The sequence below is a fragment of the Ipomoea triloba genome, chromosome 15, assembly GCF_003576645.1.
Source record: "Ipomoea triloba cultivar NCNSP0323 chromosome 15, ASM357664v1".
NCBI lineage: Eukaryota > Viridiplantae > Streptophyta > Magnoliopsida > Solanales > Convolvulaceae > Ipomoea > Ipomoea triloba.
The window spans coordinates 14,800,106-14,816,180 of NC_044930.1; the positions used below are offsets into that span (position 1 = coordinate 14,800,106).

The 16,075-nt window shown below is 29.7% G+C and overlaps 1 protein-coding gene across 2 annotated transcripts in view; it reads left to right on the plus strand.

The window, feature by feature from the left end:
* Positions 1-1,336: 1,336 nt before the first annotated feature.
* LOC116006928 (MLO-like protein 13) overlaps positions 1,337-16,075 on the plus strand; it is a 15,995-nt gene continuing 1,256 nt past the window's right edge. The window contains exons 1-12 of one of the 2 annotated variants that reach the window (XM_031247449.1): positions 1,337-1,593; positions 1,715-1,772; positions 2,184-2,392; positions 5,554-5,670; positions 7,614-7,671; positions 8,472-8,560; positions 10,725-10,799; positions 14,378-14,466; positions 14,564-14,613; positions 14,884-14,924; positions 15,511-15,723; positions 15,830-15,897. In XM_031247449.1, coding sequence (XP_031103309.1) covers positions 1,468-1,593; positions 1,715-1,772; positions 2,184-2,392; positions 5,554-5,670; positions 7,614-7,671; positions 8,472-8,560; positions 10,725-10,799; positions 14,378-14,466; positions 14,564-14,613; positions 14,884-14,924; positions 15,511-15,723; positions 15,830-15,897 — 1,193 coding nt within the window. In that variant the 5' untranslated portion in view covers positions 1,337-1,467. Of the gene's footprint in view, positions 1,594-1,714; positions 1,773-2,183; positions 2,393-3,984; positions 4,190-5,553; positions 5,671-7,613; positions 7,672-8,471; positions 8,561-10,724; positions 10,800-14,377; positions 14,467-14,563; positions 14,614-14,883; positions 14,925-15,510; positions 15,724-15,829; positions 15,898-16,075 lie in introns of those variants that run through there. The other variant, XM_031247450.1, reaches the window with a different exon arrangement.

Consider the following 16,075-nt stretch of genomic DNA (forward strand, 5'->3'; position numbering starts at 1 on the left):
AGTGCAACACATGAATGCATACATATCATGTACTCTTTTGCTAAACTAGGTTTTTTCTCACTGGATTTTTCTAATGAGTTTTTAACGAGGTATGAGTATTGAAGGGGAATATCCCCCCGGTACCGTGCCAATATGATGATCGGTATCGACCCTACGGAACGCGTCCTCAACGATCCGACCATCTCCGACCTGTTCGGCCATGCTTCCCGACCGTTTCTCTTATCCGATCTCCCGCCCTTATGCGCCACAATCTCGACTTACCACCACCGCGCCTACCTCTCATTCTTATCGGGATCGACCTATCGACCTCTTTGCAGGGATTAGGCCTCGTATCTCTAGGAATAGGTCAGACCACTTCCGCCCCGTTGATCGCTTGTGCATGAGCTCCGCGTGCCCATCATGCTGAAGGGGCGAAATTTGTCTCCTAGCTCCGACTATAAATACCGTATTAATTACGGAGAGAAGAACTTTTGGTTGTTTCTAGAAGCTACAAGGAATCTCGGGAACCTCTAACTCGAGCCCTTATTGGATTGGGTTTGGACCAAATAAAAATATTTAATTTTCTAAAAAACATTCACGGTGTTACAATAGATATTGGGTTGGGTTCGGGTTTGGACCAATTATTATATTGTATGATTCACGTACAGATGCTCGCAAATTGTTTTTACTTTATTTGTAAAACAAATTTGAAAAGAATCCAATTCCTTCCCTTCTAATGGTAGGTTGGGTGGTGGCAAATTATTGTGTGGATCACGGTTCAAAATGATATTGTTTTGATGTTAAAAAAATTCTTTGTTTTGTGTGCATGTATTAGAATAATGAATATTCTGCGTTAAGATAATGTATTTTATATGTTCGAATAATGTACTTTATATGTGTTCTGGGATAGAATAATATACTTTATGTGTTAAGAATAATGTATTTTATGAGCTAGAATAATGTACTTTGTGTGTTATAATAATATATTTTATGTGTTTTTGGACCGTGGATCACCGCCCACACAATAATGATGGTTAGGTGGTCACCGGAGCATTAACTAACAAATGGATCGAGCTCCCCCGCCAATAATAGTTCTACTACATGTACTCACAAATTCTTCTCCCTCATTTTCACTCCATGATATGACAAATAAGAATTTGATATTTTCAACATGTGGATCCCGGAAGAAGTGTCTTCATCAAGAATTTGTGAGAGAGAGTAAAGTTGGGAGTAAGAAATAAGAGTTGATTGTAGTATTTTCCAGCCAAAAATGTTCCAATTCCTTGCTTGGTGTGACTGCCATGCTTCAATTCCTTCTCCCATACATATGCTTTGCCTTTGGCTTTCCCAGGCCAGGCCACCTTAGCTTTTTTCAATTCATTCCTTCCTTCCTCTTCTAGCTTCTTTCTGCATATATATAATATATATCTTAATTAGGTTTTTTGGATCTGCTTTTGAATTGAACCTCAGCTCCATCTCAAACAAACAATGATGGAGGAATCTGCAGAGCCTCCATCTTTTGAGTATACTCCCACATGGGTTGTTGCCGTCTTTTGCTCCGTCATCGTCCTCCTCTCCCTATTAGCCGAGCGTGGCCTCCATAAACTTGGACTGGTATATTTTTTATTTATTTATTTATTTATTATTCTCACATATTCTGTATCATTTTGATTATTAACTGGATCGATCCTTTTCCCCCCTTAACTTTAATTTAATTTACTTGATATCTATCCAGTTTTTCAAGAGAAAGGACCTAGAGGCACTGTTTGAGGCCTTGCAGAAGCTCAAGGAAGGTTTGTATATATATATATATATATATATATATATAATAATATGTAGCTATGAACAGATACTACATTGTAACAGAATCAGTAGTACTCAATATATATATATATATATATATATATTAATATAAGTGGCTCCTAGGTAATCTCCTTAATTTCTTGAACCGGATATGAAGAATGATTTCAAAAATTGGATTTTTTTTTTGTATTATTGACTCTATTACCATATAGTACATGTTCATACATACTTTTTCAATCTGTCTATATATATTTTCTCAACTTATTGAATGCCCCAATAAAATTTAAACCTACGACCTTTTTCATTTGAAAAATTTACGATTGTGCCACTTGATCGCAAATTTTTTTGACAATTCGATTTTATTAGTTATTCATAAATCATAAATTGGTTGTGTTGTGCAGAGTTGATGCTTTTAGGATTTATTTCACTGCTGTTGACGGTGTCACAAGGGCTAACAAAATACATGTGCATTCCTCACCATTTGGCAACCATCATGCTTCCATGCAAAAAACGGCGGTCTGAGGAGGAAACTCCCGCCCAACACGCTACCACCATGATGAGAAGGCTTTTGACCACTCATGACAAAAGCATACAAAATTGTGCAAGCAAGGTATAATCTATATATCAATGTTGCAGAAAGCGCTAATCTACCCCATCGCGGGACGGGTACGGGTCAACCCGCGGGCTTCGACCCACTTTGACACTACTACGTGAGGGTTTAATAATAAGGGAAAATGTCAATTTTTCTCCTGAATTATATGTTTATAACGCTTTTTCTCTTTGAATTATTTATATTTAGTCCTTCAATTATTTTAAAAGTTGTTATTTTTTTCTTTTATGTTAAATGAACATTTTTACGGTTAAAAATAAGTATTTATTTTCCAACAAATCAATACTTATATACGAAAATTATAATAAAGGCGAGAAAGAGCATACACCATTTATAAATATTATAATTATAATTTTAAGCTAATACTAGTAACAAAATTAAGACTTAAACACAAATAATTCATTAATAATAATTAATTATAATTATAATATTATGTTACTAGCATTGGTGCGGTTTAAAATTATAATTATAGGCAAAAACTTGTGTGAGACCGTCTCACCATGAGACGGGTCGGGTCGAGTCGGGTCAATATGTAAATGTAACACTTATATGCACAAATGTCATACCTATATGCTCAAATGTAATACTAATCAGGAATAAAAATTTTGTTACTTATACGGGTAAATGTAATACTTTTTCTCTTATAAGTAACAAAAATTGTATTCCTGATTAGTATTATATTTGAGCATATAAGTATGACATTTGCACATATAAGTGTGACATTTGTATGGTGTTTCGACCCGACCCGACCCGCCTCACGAATAAAGATCCGTGAGACGGTCTCACACAAGTGTGAGTGGTGCATGTTCTTTTTCGTATTTATTTCAATTTTTACATATAAATAGATATGATTGTGGTTTGGTTCGGATTCCAAACCACTGGTTCACAGCTTCGATTCCAGTTTGAAGCGCTAGTTCAATTCTTCTTTTTTTTTTTAATATTTTCTATTTTTAAAATAGTCTAAATTCAACAATTAATTTATTTTATTTTATTTTTGGTTCAAAGCTGGAACCAATAGTTGCGATTTTAATAAACTGAAACCAAAATATTGAGTTTCAATTCTGAATTGTAACCAGAACCTTTCAGTTCGGTTTGAATTGAATTGCGGTCATCTCTACATATAAGCAATAATTTGTTAGAGAAAAATAAATAAATAAAACACTTATGTCAAGGGTAAAAATGTCCATTTAATAAATAAAAAGATGGAAAACTATCTTTTAAAATAATTGAGGAGTTAATGTAGATACAAGAATTGAACTTGTAATTTTATGGTTACAAAATCAATAACCTAACCAACTTGAATGTGATTTTTTTTTTTTTTTTTTTTTTNAACCGGATATGAAGAATGATTTCAAAAATTGGATTTTTTTTTTGTATTATTGACTCTATTACCATATAGTACATGTTCATACATACTTTTTCAATCTGTCTATATATATTTTCTCAACTTATTGAATGCCCCAATAAAATTTAAACCTACGACCTTTTTCATTTGAAAAATTTACGATTGTGCCACTTGATCGCAAATTTTTTTGACAATTCGATTTTATTAGTTATTCATAAATCATAAATTGGTTGTGTTGTGCAGAGTTGATGCTTTTAGGATTTATTTCACTGCTGTTGACGGTGTCACAAGGGCTAACAAAATACATGTGCATTCCTCACCATTTGGCAACCATCATGCTTCCATGCAAAAAACGGCGGTCTGAGGAGGAAACTCCCGCCCAACACGCTACCACCATGATGAGAAGGCTTTTGACCACTCATGACAAAAGCATACAAAATTGTGCAAGCAAGGTATAATCTATATATCAATGTTGCAGAAAGCGCTAATCTACCCCATCGCGGGACGGGTACGGGTCAACCCGCGGGCTTCGACCCACTTTGACACTACTACGTGAGGGTTTAATAATAAGGGAAAATGTCAATTTTTCTCCTGAATTATATGTTTATAACGCTTTTTCTCTTTGAATTATTTATATTTAGTCCTTCAATTATTTTAAAAGTTGTTATTTTTTTCTTTTATGTTAAATGAACATTTTTACGGTTAAAAATAAGTATTTATTTTCCAACAAATCAATACTTATATACGAAAATTATAATAAAGGCGAGAAAGAGCATACACCATTTATAAATATTATAATTATAATTTTAAGCTAATACTAGTAACAAAATTAAGACTTAAACACAAATAATTCATTAATAATAATTAATTATAATTATAATATTATGTTACTAGCATTGGTGCGGTTTAAAATTATAATTATAGGCAAAAACTTGTGTGAGACCGTCTCACCATGAGACGGGTCGGGTCGAGTCGGGTCAATATGTAAATGTAACACTTATATGCACAAATGTCATACCTATATGCTCAAATGTAATACTAATCAGGAATAAAAATTTTGTTACTTATACGGGTAAATGTAATACTTTTTCTCTTATAAGTAACAAAAATTGTATTCCTGATTAGTATTATATTTGAGCATATAAGTATGACATTTGCACATATAAGTGTGACATTTGTATGGTGTTTCGACCCGACCCGACCCGCCTCACGAATAAAGATCCGTGAGACGGTCTCACACAAGTGTGAGTGGTGCATGTTCTTTTTCGTATTTATTTCAATTTTTACATATAAATAGATATGATTGTGGTTTGGTTCGGATTCCAAACCACTGGTTCACAGCTTCGATTCCAGTTTGAAGCGCTAGTTCAATTCTTCTTTTTTTTTTTAATATTTTCTATTTTTAAAATAGTCTAAATTCAACAATTAATTTATTTTATTTTATTTTTGGTTCAAAGCTGGAACCAATAGTTGCGATTTTAATAAACTGAAACCAAAATATTGAGTTTCAATTCTGAATTGTAACCAGAACCTTTCAGTTCGGTTTGAATTGAATTGCGGTCATCTCTACATATAAGCAATAATTTGTTAGAGAAAAATAAATAAATAAAACACTTATGTCAAGGGTAAAAATGTCCATTTAATAAATAAAAAGATGGAAAACTATCTTTTAAAATAATTGAGGAGTTAATGTAGATACAAGAATTGAACTTGTAATTTTATGGTTACAAAATCAATAACCTAACCAACTTGAATGTGATTTTTTTTTTTTTTTTTTTTTGTGTGATAGAGTTGTTGATTTGGTACGTTTATGTAGGGAAAGGTGCCGATGATGTCGTTGGAGGCGCTGCATCAACTGCACATATTTATATTTATTATGGCTCTTGCTCATGTTATCTTCTGTGTCACAACCATGCTCCTCGGAGGAGCTAGGGTAATCTTTCTTGCCCTACTATTTGGAAATTTAATTTGTTACTTTTGTTTAATTTTTATACTAAATATTGGTATAATGATAATGCTAACTACTGCCCTAAATTAAAGACACTATCTAACTAATTAAGGATGTGTTTTGAAAGTCGAAAAATGATTTTTGAAAATCATTTTTCGGATTTCCAGTGTTTGGATGTGTCTGAAAAATCAAGTCAACGAAAATTATTTTCCGTTAACTTGAAAAATAAGCTTGCTTTGGAGGAAAAGAAAGTTCCCAAGAATGACAGTCTTGGTTTCCTGCGGAAACCATAGGTCTGGTTTTCGCCGAAAAGCAGTGTTTTTTTTAATAATAAATAAAATTATATTTAATATTATTATAAATATTTTATATTCTAAATAAATTAATTAAAATGTTTAATTATACAATTCTACTCATTTTTCAGAAAATGAACCAAACACACAAGACAATTTTCATAATACAACCAAAATTGAAAGTAAAACTATTTTATAAAAAATGACTCGTTTTTTCAGAAGTTATTTTATTGGTTTCCAAACACACTGTTAATTAAAGAGTACTAGATAATCAAATAGGGGCTTTAATTTAGTCTTACTCTTTGGCAATCTAGAATTTTAATAACTTGAGTTTTACCAAGGCAGTTTCTGGATTTTTTTAAAAATATATATGTTTTATATATTTTGCTGTATAGTAGTAATATGATTTTTGAAAGATAATTAACATTTAGTAATAATACAGATTATAATGAAGATATTATAAAAATATATTCATATAACATTATATATACATACATACATACATACATACATACATATATATATATATATATATATATATATATATATATATATATATATATATATATATATATATATATATCAATAATAAATGTGAAATTATAACTTAATAGAATTATACTTATTTTAATTTGCTAGTTTAGATTTTGAAAATCTCTTTGTGGACAGTATTCATGATAGACCATTTGGAAAAATTGTTCCATTTGAAAACTCATTAGCAGCTTACCATTTTCAATCCTAAACAAATGTTAGTTAGAGCAACACTTTGAATTTTCGTTTTGGAAAAAAAAAATCTAAAATTTAAAAAATTAAAAATAATAATTAACTCCATACTCTGGGGTGAGTAAATGTGGTCTAGTGGCATGAAGTGACTCCCCCAAATCGGAAGTGAGTTTGAGCCGTCATGGGTTTGAGCCCCGTGAGGACAGTATTGCCTCTTTGTGTTTCAATAGGTTAAGAAAGCATATATGAACATATACTACATTGTAGAAGAGTCAGTAATATTAAAAAAAATTAACTTTAACCCTTTTTTTTAAAGAATAAATATCTCTTCAATTCAAAAAGAGATATTTGAGAACATAATTGGCACTATGCAAATGAGAGTATAAAATTTTCCTTTTTATAGAGTATACTCTCTCGAAAGTAAAATTAGCAATGTGGGATATCTAATTTCTAACTTTTCTTTAATTTTTCAGTTTTAGCTTTGTTAATTTACATTAATTAATTACTAAATCTTAATAATAATTTGAAACATATTAATATAGAAATTTTTACTTCTATTTAATTTCAATTGATACTTAATAGTTGAGGATACCTTTATTTTCTTTTACACCGTTGAAAATAAACTAAAACAAAAGAACATAAAAATTTAAATAAAGTGTAGCAATGCAATAGGAGATGAAAAAGTGATTGATTGGATTATGAAAAATTAAGTAGTGCATTTGAGTGACATAATACATGTAAATATTTTTCAAATTTAAAAAAATATTATGCACTTGCTAATGTCAAAAAAAAAATTAAATAGCTACAATCTCTATTAATAGAATAGAAATAAATTAATAATATTATTATATAATAATTATTTCCACGTGTGAATTTAATTTCATTATATCAATCTTACTTTCTTATACATAGATAAGACAATGGCGGAAATGGGAGCAATCGATTAAAAGAGCTTCACAAGAACATGAAGGTATTTAATTAATTAATTAATTATATTTAAATAATTCCCTTTTTTTCAAGAATTCATGCAATTTGTTGGTTTTATGATTGTGGGGCAGTCAATGGCATAACTATATATATATATATATATATATATATATATATATATATATATATATATATATATATATATATATATATATATATATATATATATAGAGGAATATAGAGAGAATAAGTATTTTATATTAATAAATATTGCCTGTCTTTTTTCCTATGTATGAGGATCTATTTATTCGAGTGGGCTGAGTGCCCTAAAAGAAATAGAACTCCTAGCTAGACTGCTTCACATTGAAGTCCTTGTTACCTTAAAAGTAGGAAGCTCAATCTTTATTACGTGATGAATAGTAAGCTCAATCTTATTTTACATTATAAATAGTAAGTCACTAAGCGCAATCCTACTAAATCAGTTGTTATGCAATAGACTCGGGTCCATATTCACAATTTTAGAACTCTATGTTCACAATTTTAGAACTCTATATTCACAATTATAGAACTTTACATTCACAATTTTATAACTCTATATTCAACAGTATTGATGGAATGAATTGTTTTCATCCATAGATTGTGTACAAATTATGTATAAAAATTGTATGAAAGTAAATGATCATGAGATTCCCTTGGAAAATTGGCTCTAAGTAGCCTTTTATTCAATATTGTCGAGAGAGTGTGTGTTTAGGGAGTGTCTAGAAGAGAAGTGGAAAAAACTCCTTTATTACATGAGAATCTAATAACCTTTATATAGACTGACTATATGACTTTTGACCTAAGGTCATCATAGGTTGCATATACGACATCTTCAATCATTCAAGGAAAGAGCAGGCAGATATTGGAGAAGGTTTACTGTTATAAGTTGGCTGGTTAGTCACATATTATATAGATGGATTATATTTTTTTAGTTCTATTTAATTCGAATAATAATTACTATAGAATAAGATAACGATCGAGTATTATTCATTACTAAATAATACTTCATCCATCTCATTTTATGTGTTTGATTCGGTTAACGAGGTTTAAATAGAATTATTTTTAATTCAAGTTTTCATAATATTAAACTTAGTATCAGTATATAAAATTCATATATTTAGAAACTGTATTAAAAGTACTATTAAACGCAAAAAAAAAAAAACTAAAAGAAAGTAAATAAGAAAGAATTGTTTTGACCAATGAATAGTAAACTAACTTTAACATGTAAAATGGTACAGATGGAGTAATAATCAATGGTTTCAAACTTTTCCCTAACTATTTATGTGAACTAAAGTGGGGTTTTCCCTCTTTCCATTTGGGTTACTAGCTCTATGTTAATTTTCTCAGGATTCTTGGTAGAGCTTACTTTAGAATTTATAACTTATTTTAAATTATAAATAAGTTATAAACTCTGTTTGATAAATCATGGAGAGTTTAAAATAATAATATATTTTGAAACACTTTTCAAAATAAGCCATTGGCTTTTTAACTCATTTTTTTCCTTTTTTATATTTATTAATTTATAAAAATGATATCATATATTTTTCATTACTCAAAATACTAATATCTTAGCTTATCCTTTTATGTATTTTTACACCTATAAGCTAATTCAACAATTAATTTTACCAAACATTTTAATTTCAATTAATTAGCTTATTAGCTACTAAATTTTTAGCTTTCAGTTTTCAATTAGCTTTTCAGCTAAGCGTGTCAAACATAGCTACATTTGTTTAAAGAGTGCTATCACATTCTCTTTTTATTTTTATCACCTAATATTCATTTCTTTCCAATGATAATATATCATTTATTTTTCGTATTTGAATAAGTATATTTATTTTTTAACACGAGGTAGAGTTATCACGGTGGCCAATGAATTAATAAAGTTTTATTGTCATATTAGAAAGTCAAATTAACAGGAGAAAATAAGAAAATTCCATTTTTATCTTATATTTATAGGTGTCAGTCCATTTTTAGTCTCTCTTTTTTTATCAGAACTTCCTCATTAGGTCCTAGTATTATTATGGCATGACCATTTTGGGTCATTGTCAACAAAATAATTGAAATGCAGTTAAATAAAAGGACATTTTGATCTTTTTATAAAAAAGTAGGTTGACCCGCTATATTTTTATATTCATTTTTTTTAAAAAAAAATCTATAATTGAATATCGAAATGCCTTTGTATTTATCAAAATTTAAACTATTTTATTGATAGAAGATAAAAATAGTCATGTCACAATAATACTAGGACAAAAAAAAAAAGATGTTTTGAAAAAAAAAAAAGAGACTAAAAATAAACTAATACCTATAAATCTATCACCTAAAATGGAATTAACTCAGAAAATAATATTATTCTTATTCAAATTATATCAAGAGTATATGTCTTACATGATTTTTCGTAATGGTTAAAATATTATCTAACTTTGATGCATGGCAAAAACTTGTGTGAGACCGTCTCACCATGAGACGGGTCGGGTCGGGTCAAGATGCAAATGTAATACTTATATGAGCAAATGTAATACTTATATGCTCAAATGTAATACTAACCAGGAATAAAATTTTTGTTACTTATACGGGTAAATATAATACTTTTAACGGAAAATACAATACTTTTACATTTCGATTTAAAAGTATTACATTTTTCCTCAAAGGTATTATATTTGTCCTTATAAGTAAGGAGCACTTGTCAACATTACTTAATATGAAAAATGTATTACTTTTTCTCTTATAAGTAACAAAAATTGTATTTTTGATTAGTGTTTATTTGAGCACATAAGTATGACATTTACACATATAAGTATGACACTTGCATGGTACTTTGACCCGACTCGACCCGTCTCACAAAGGATCCGTGAGATAGTCTCACACAAGTATGACCCTATTATATGTTGGTTGATAATTGAATATAAAATAATGAATATCATAGTACGTAATTTAAAAATTATTATATTTAAAATATTCAGTAAACTACATTATTATATTTTTAGAGTCAAAACTGATAGTATAGGACTATAGGGGTTGCACAATATACACTCCGGAGTAATTTATATGCTTTTGTAGGCGGCGTTCTTCAAACAATTCCATGGCTCAGTTACCAAGTCTGACTACGTTGTGCTGCGATCCGGATTTATAAATGTAAGACTATTTACTCTCTCACTTTTAAATGTGAATCCTATTTTTACATCATTCAATTTTCAATTTATTTATTATTCACACTACATTTTTACAAATTTAATTAACTTTTTAAAGTAAATCCTAATACTACGTCAATTTAAAATATTAACTCAAAACTATAAAATAAATAAAAAAAGTAAAATAAAAGTACTAGACAGCTTTTGCTGTCCTTTTGCAGTAAAGGCTGCCATTTGCAAGTTTGCTAAAACAATAAACTTGTTATCTTATGTGGCAAACAAAGTAATAAAAAATAATATTTCTTTTGACCACCTCACCTAGCAAGCGTCTCACTTGTTGGGTTGAAGACAGTCTAAGATAGATCCTCATCTTTCACTTCCTACATTAATGATTATGTTTTTTTTAATATTCTGACATTCATAAAAAAAATTAAAAATTATTATATATATCATATAAAATAGTTTCAGATTAACTATTAATATTTTACTAACCTTTCCAGTTATCCATCCACACACACATACAAATAAGAAATAATATAATTAACTCAGTTGAAAATCAAACAAAACAAAATGGCAAACTATGGTTATATTTGATAGAGCTTTAAATTGCAAATAAGCTATAAATACTATTTGGTAAACCATTGAGAATTAAAAATAATAGTTTATTTTGAAACACTACTTTAAATATCATTTTAAAATAAGTTAGTAGCCACTAGCTTTAAAGTTTTTACTTTTTAGCTTTACGCTAACTTATAAGTTAGGTATGTCAAACAGAGTCTAACAATCCGCAATAATATAATGCAAAGGCACAATAATAAATTTTTCTAAAGCAATAAATTAAAATATTTAACACTAACACATACTGACATAGGTATTCTCTTATCTAACGATTTAAAGATTCGTGAACTCCTAGTCCTAGATAAGAGATTTGAACAAATTATATGTGTATCAGCTTTTTACCTTATGCATGCAAGTTATATAATAAATAAAAAAGTATTAGCTACAAAAATTCATATGCTCATGAGTACACTAAAAAGATAGTCCATAGTCTTTCATAAAAGCGGTCATCCATTTTCAAAACAATTAAATGTATTAAGCATTTTCTCAATTGAGGCAAGGTGAATCCAATATTATTAATGGTTTTAAGACCAATATTATCGCATTTAAAAGTAGATAATTCACATTAGCTAGATGCCTGCCCACCCCCGAGTATTTCAAATAAAGGGCAAAACTCTTACACAATTCAATATGGTTTTACCTAACTTCTCAAACATAACAAATGTAGGCTAACATCCACATCTACATGATGGGGAAAATTAACCTAAGATAATAACAAAAAGGGAAAATGGTTAATATAAAAGAAAGGAGTTAATTGCATTTTTTGTCCTAGATTTATAGGTGACAATTCATTTTTAGTCATTTTTTATTAGAACATCCACATTTGGTCATAGTATTATTGTGGCATGACCAATTTTAGTCCTTCAGCAACAAAATCGTTGAAATATCGTTAAATACAAAGATATTTATTAACCCGAACAATTGAATAAATAAACGTGAGAATAATTTTTCCACCTTTTAAATTCACAAGAAAGTTTAAGCTTTCCTAGCTAACAAACTTTCTTTTAACCATTTCCCCCTTTTTTTTATTATTATTATCTTAGGGTTACTTTTCTCCATCAATACAATAAATATGACTAAAAATAAATATCCAAAATGTAGTGCTCATCATAGGCCAATATATTTCACCTTCCCAGAATTCAAATCTAATTTAGGGATGTCAATCAAGATAACCACTCGCTTTTAAGTCAGTCTTATCTGACTGATGAGTTTATCAGTTTCAACTTTATAGGACTTTTATCATAATTTTTTTTTTGCCTCAACCCTAAAATTTTAGGATATTATACTTATTGATCGAGCTCAACTAAAATTTTTGACATTTTTAAATTAATATTCTAAAAATTTATTTTAAACTAAAATTTACATTATAAATATAAATTTAAAAATATCATTTAATCAATTCAAATCTCTATTTTGAAATTCCAACTCAAAAACATAATGTAACAATTATTGATATTTGCATAAAATATGAAATTAAATTTTATATTTATTTAAAATTTTACAAATAAAAATAATTAATATATTTAAATTTATAATATAATAATTATAATAAGTTTTAATCTGTTATAATTTATTTTTCATAAAATACAATTTATTTTTCAATAAAAATATTAGAATTTTATTTAAAAATTTAATAAAAAATTAAATTAAAAATAAAATTAAAAAGGAGCTTATATAAAAACTCTCATATATATTTTGTTTAACATCACTTGTAAAACAAAAAGTAGCTAACCTTGAGCGGGATCGGCTATTAGCCAAGCCCCACTTAATTTTTGACTAACCCACTTAGGTCAACAAGCTTGTGGATTTCGAGTTATTTTTTTTTATTTTTTTTTTTAATACTAAAGTCTTTTTCTCTTAGCCCTTAATAAGTTTTTGTCTTGTTAGACCAGCCATCAAATTAATTTGGGTTAAGATTGACACCCTACTCATCACCACCACATAGAATAAGCTAAGAGGATGCACATGAAATTTTAGTTTTTTTGAACAACCACAAATTGACCTTAATCAAAGGGCTTGATGATGGCTAGCTAACAAACTGAATATTTCCTCACATATAATTTTGTGAATGGAAAGAGATTGGAGAAATATTAGGGAGTAATTGCATTACCAATATATATATATATATATATATATATGGAAGGGCTCAAGTGCGGGAAAGTGTTCCCGTGCGATTGTGTGGTCACACAAACAAAGCATTTTAAAAATACAAACCACGCCCACCTTAAGTACACAAACCACGCACCTTAAGTACATAAACCACATACGTTAAGTACACAAATCATGCACCTTAAAAACACAAACCACGCACTTAAGGTTTTAAAATGGTGCACTTTAAGTTTCAACAACTCACGCATCTTAAGCATACAAATCACGCACTTTAAGAAGGAAAAAAACGCATCTTAAGAAGGAAAAGTACGCACCTTAAACTTTAAGTTCCCTCACCTTAAGTTCCACCACTGAAGCACTCTAAGCACACAAACCACGCACCTTAAGAAGGAAAACTATGCACCTAAAGCCACAGCCCACCGCACAACCGCACCAGAACACAATTCTATATATATATATATATATATATATATATATATATATATATATATATATGTTAGCTTAAATGTGGTCGTGTTTAACGTGTGGCCGATGCGGCGCACCATTAGCTATGCAAAAAGGCACCAATAGTGTTACGAAACGCATAACAAAGAAATGCACCAAAAAACGCACCATTAGGTACGCATCATCACAAAATGCACCATTAGGTACGCATAAGCGTACCACACAGTGTTCAAAAACGCACCATTAGGTGTGGTGAGGTATGGTGCATTTTTTTGGGTGTATGGTGTGTTTTGTGGTGCATTGTTGCATTTCTTTGTTGTGCATTTTCTAACATTATTGGTGCTTTTTTACACAACTAATTGTATATGTTTGTGTTCATTTAATTTACTTTTTTTTTTTGTTTGGTTACAGGCACACTGTCCTTCCAATCCTAATTTTGATTTCCACAAGTACATGCTGAGAACACTGGAACATGATTTCAGAAGGATTGTGGGCATTAGGTAAACTTGTATTTTAATTTCCGCAAAAAAAAAAAAAAAAAAAAGAATTAAATAATAGTTTTGGAGTAGAGTGATTTAATTTTGGTAAAATGTACAGTTGGTACTTGTGGGTGTTTGTTGTTGCATTCTTGCTGTTGAACATATCAGGTACATATACATTCCCTTCTGCATACTTGTTTGTATTTAATTATTTAATTGTCCCAACCCAATGGGGTAGCTCAAGTGGCAAGTGAGCTGAACCCGGGTTTGATTCCCACTAGTGACAATTCTCCGTAGACAAAGTCCTGTGCCTCTCGGAGAGAAACATGCGTGAACCCGGATTGTTAGACGAACGGAGAAAGACCTGTAGATGTACCAACAAAAATTATTTAATTGTCCCTTGATGCATTCACAACAAAGTCTACCTATGTTATGCAGGATGGCACTCCTATTTTTGGCTGTCATTTTTACCTTTGATTGTAAGTGGTTTTTTTTTTTTTTTTTTTTTTTAATCTTGATACAATAATATTATACTCATAGTAAAATGTATTACAATATATGGTGTCAAAAGTGGGAGTACATGTATTTTCCTATCATAATACACTCAAAAGTAAAGTACAGCCGAAGGATTAAGGCTTTGTTTGGCACGCCTAGCTAGAAAGCTAACTCAAAGTTAAAAACTGATGAAAAACAAGTAACTAATAAACTAACTAATTGAAATTAAAGTGTTTGGTAAATTTAATTATTGAATTAGCTAATAAGTGTAAAAGACATAAAGGGATAAACTAAGATAGTAGAATTTTGATTAATGAAGGGTATATGTCTATATAGTGTCATTTTTGTAAATTAATAAAGTGATAAAAGGAAAAAAGTTAAAAAAGTCAGGAGCTTATTTCGAAAATGCGTTTTAAAATAAGCTATTATTTTAAGTTGCTCGTATTTGTAGTTTAAAATAGGTTCTATCAAACACTCAAATTAAACAGAGTCTAAGATGTTTGATGAATCGTTGAGCTTTTGGTAGAAAGCCTTTACCAGGTGACAATGCTAATGTATAATGTTTGGCAGCTACTTCTTGTTGTGGGAACAAAATTAGAACACATAATTACTGAACTGGCACAAGAGTTCGCAGAGGGGAACACTACTAGTAGTGGTGGTGAAGCAGTGATCAGACCTTCTGATGAGTTGTTTTGGTTCAGAAGCCCAAAGCTGGTGCTTTACATAATTCACTTCATTTTGTTCCAGAACTCTTTTGAGATTGCATTCTTTGTGTGGATTATGGTAAGAAATTAACTTCATTCTTTTCTCTTTTTTTTTTTTTCATTCATAAGATAACATTACCAAGCTATGGATGGGACTTTAAAAATGTTGTTCTTTTGTTGTTCAGTATACTTATGGAGCTAGATCATGCATCATGGAAAGATTGAGTTTCACCATCCCAAGGCTTGTAATGGGGTAAATTGTTTCATCTTCATCCTAATCCTCATGTTTAGACTTATAGTCCTAATAAAAACAATGTTGTAGAAGGCCCTAGACGCTAGTTGGGCACCCGGAGAGCGCCTAGGTTGCCGAATAATAATAATAAGAAGAAAAACAACACAAAAAAAAAAAAAAAAAAAAAAAAAAAAAAAAA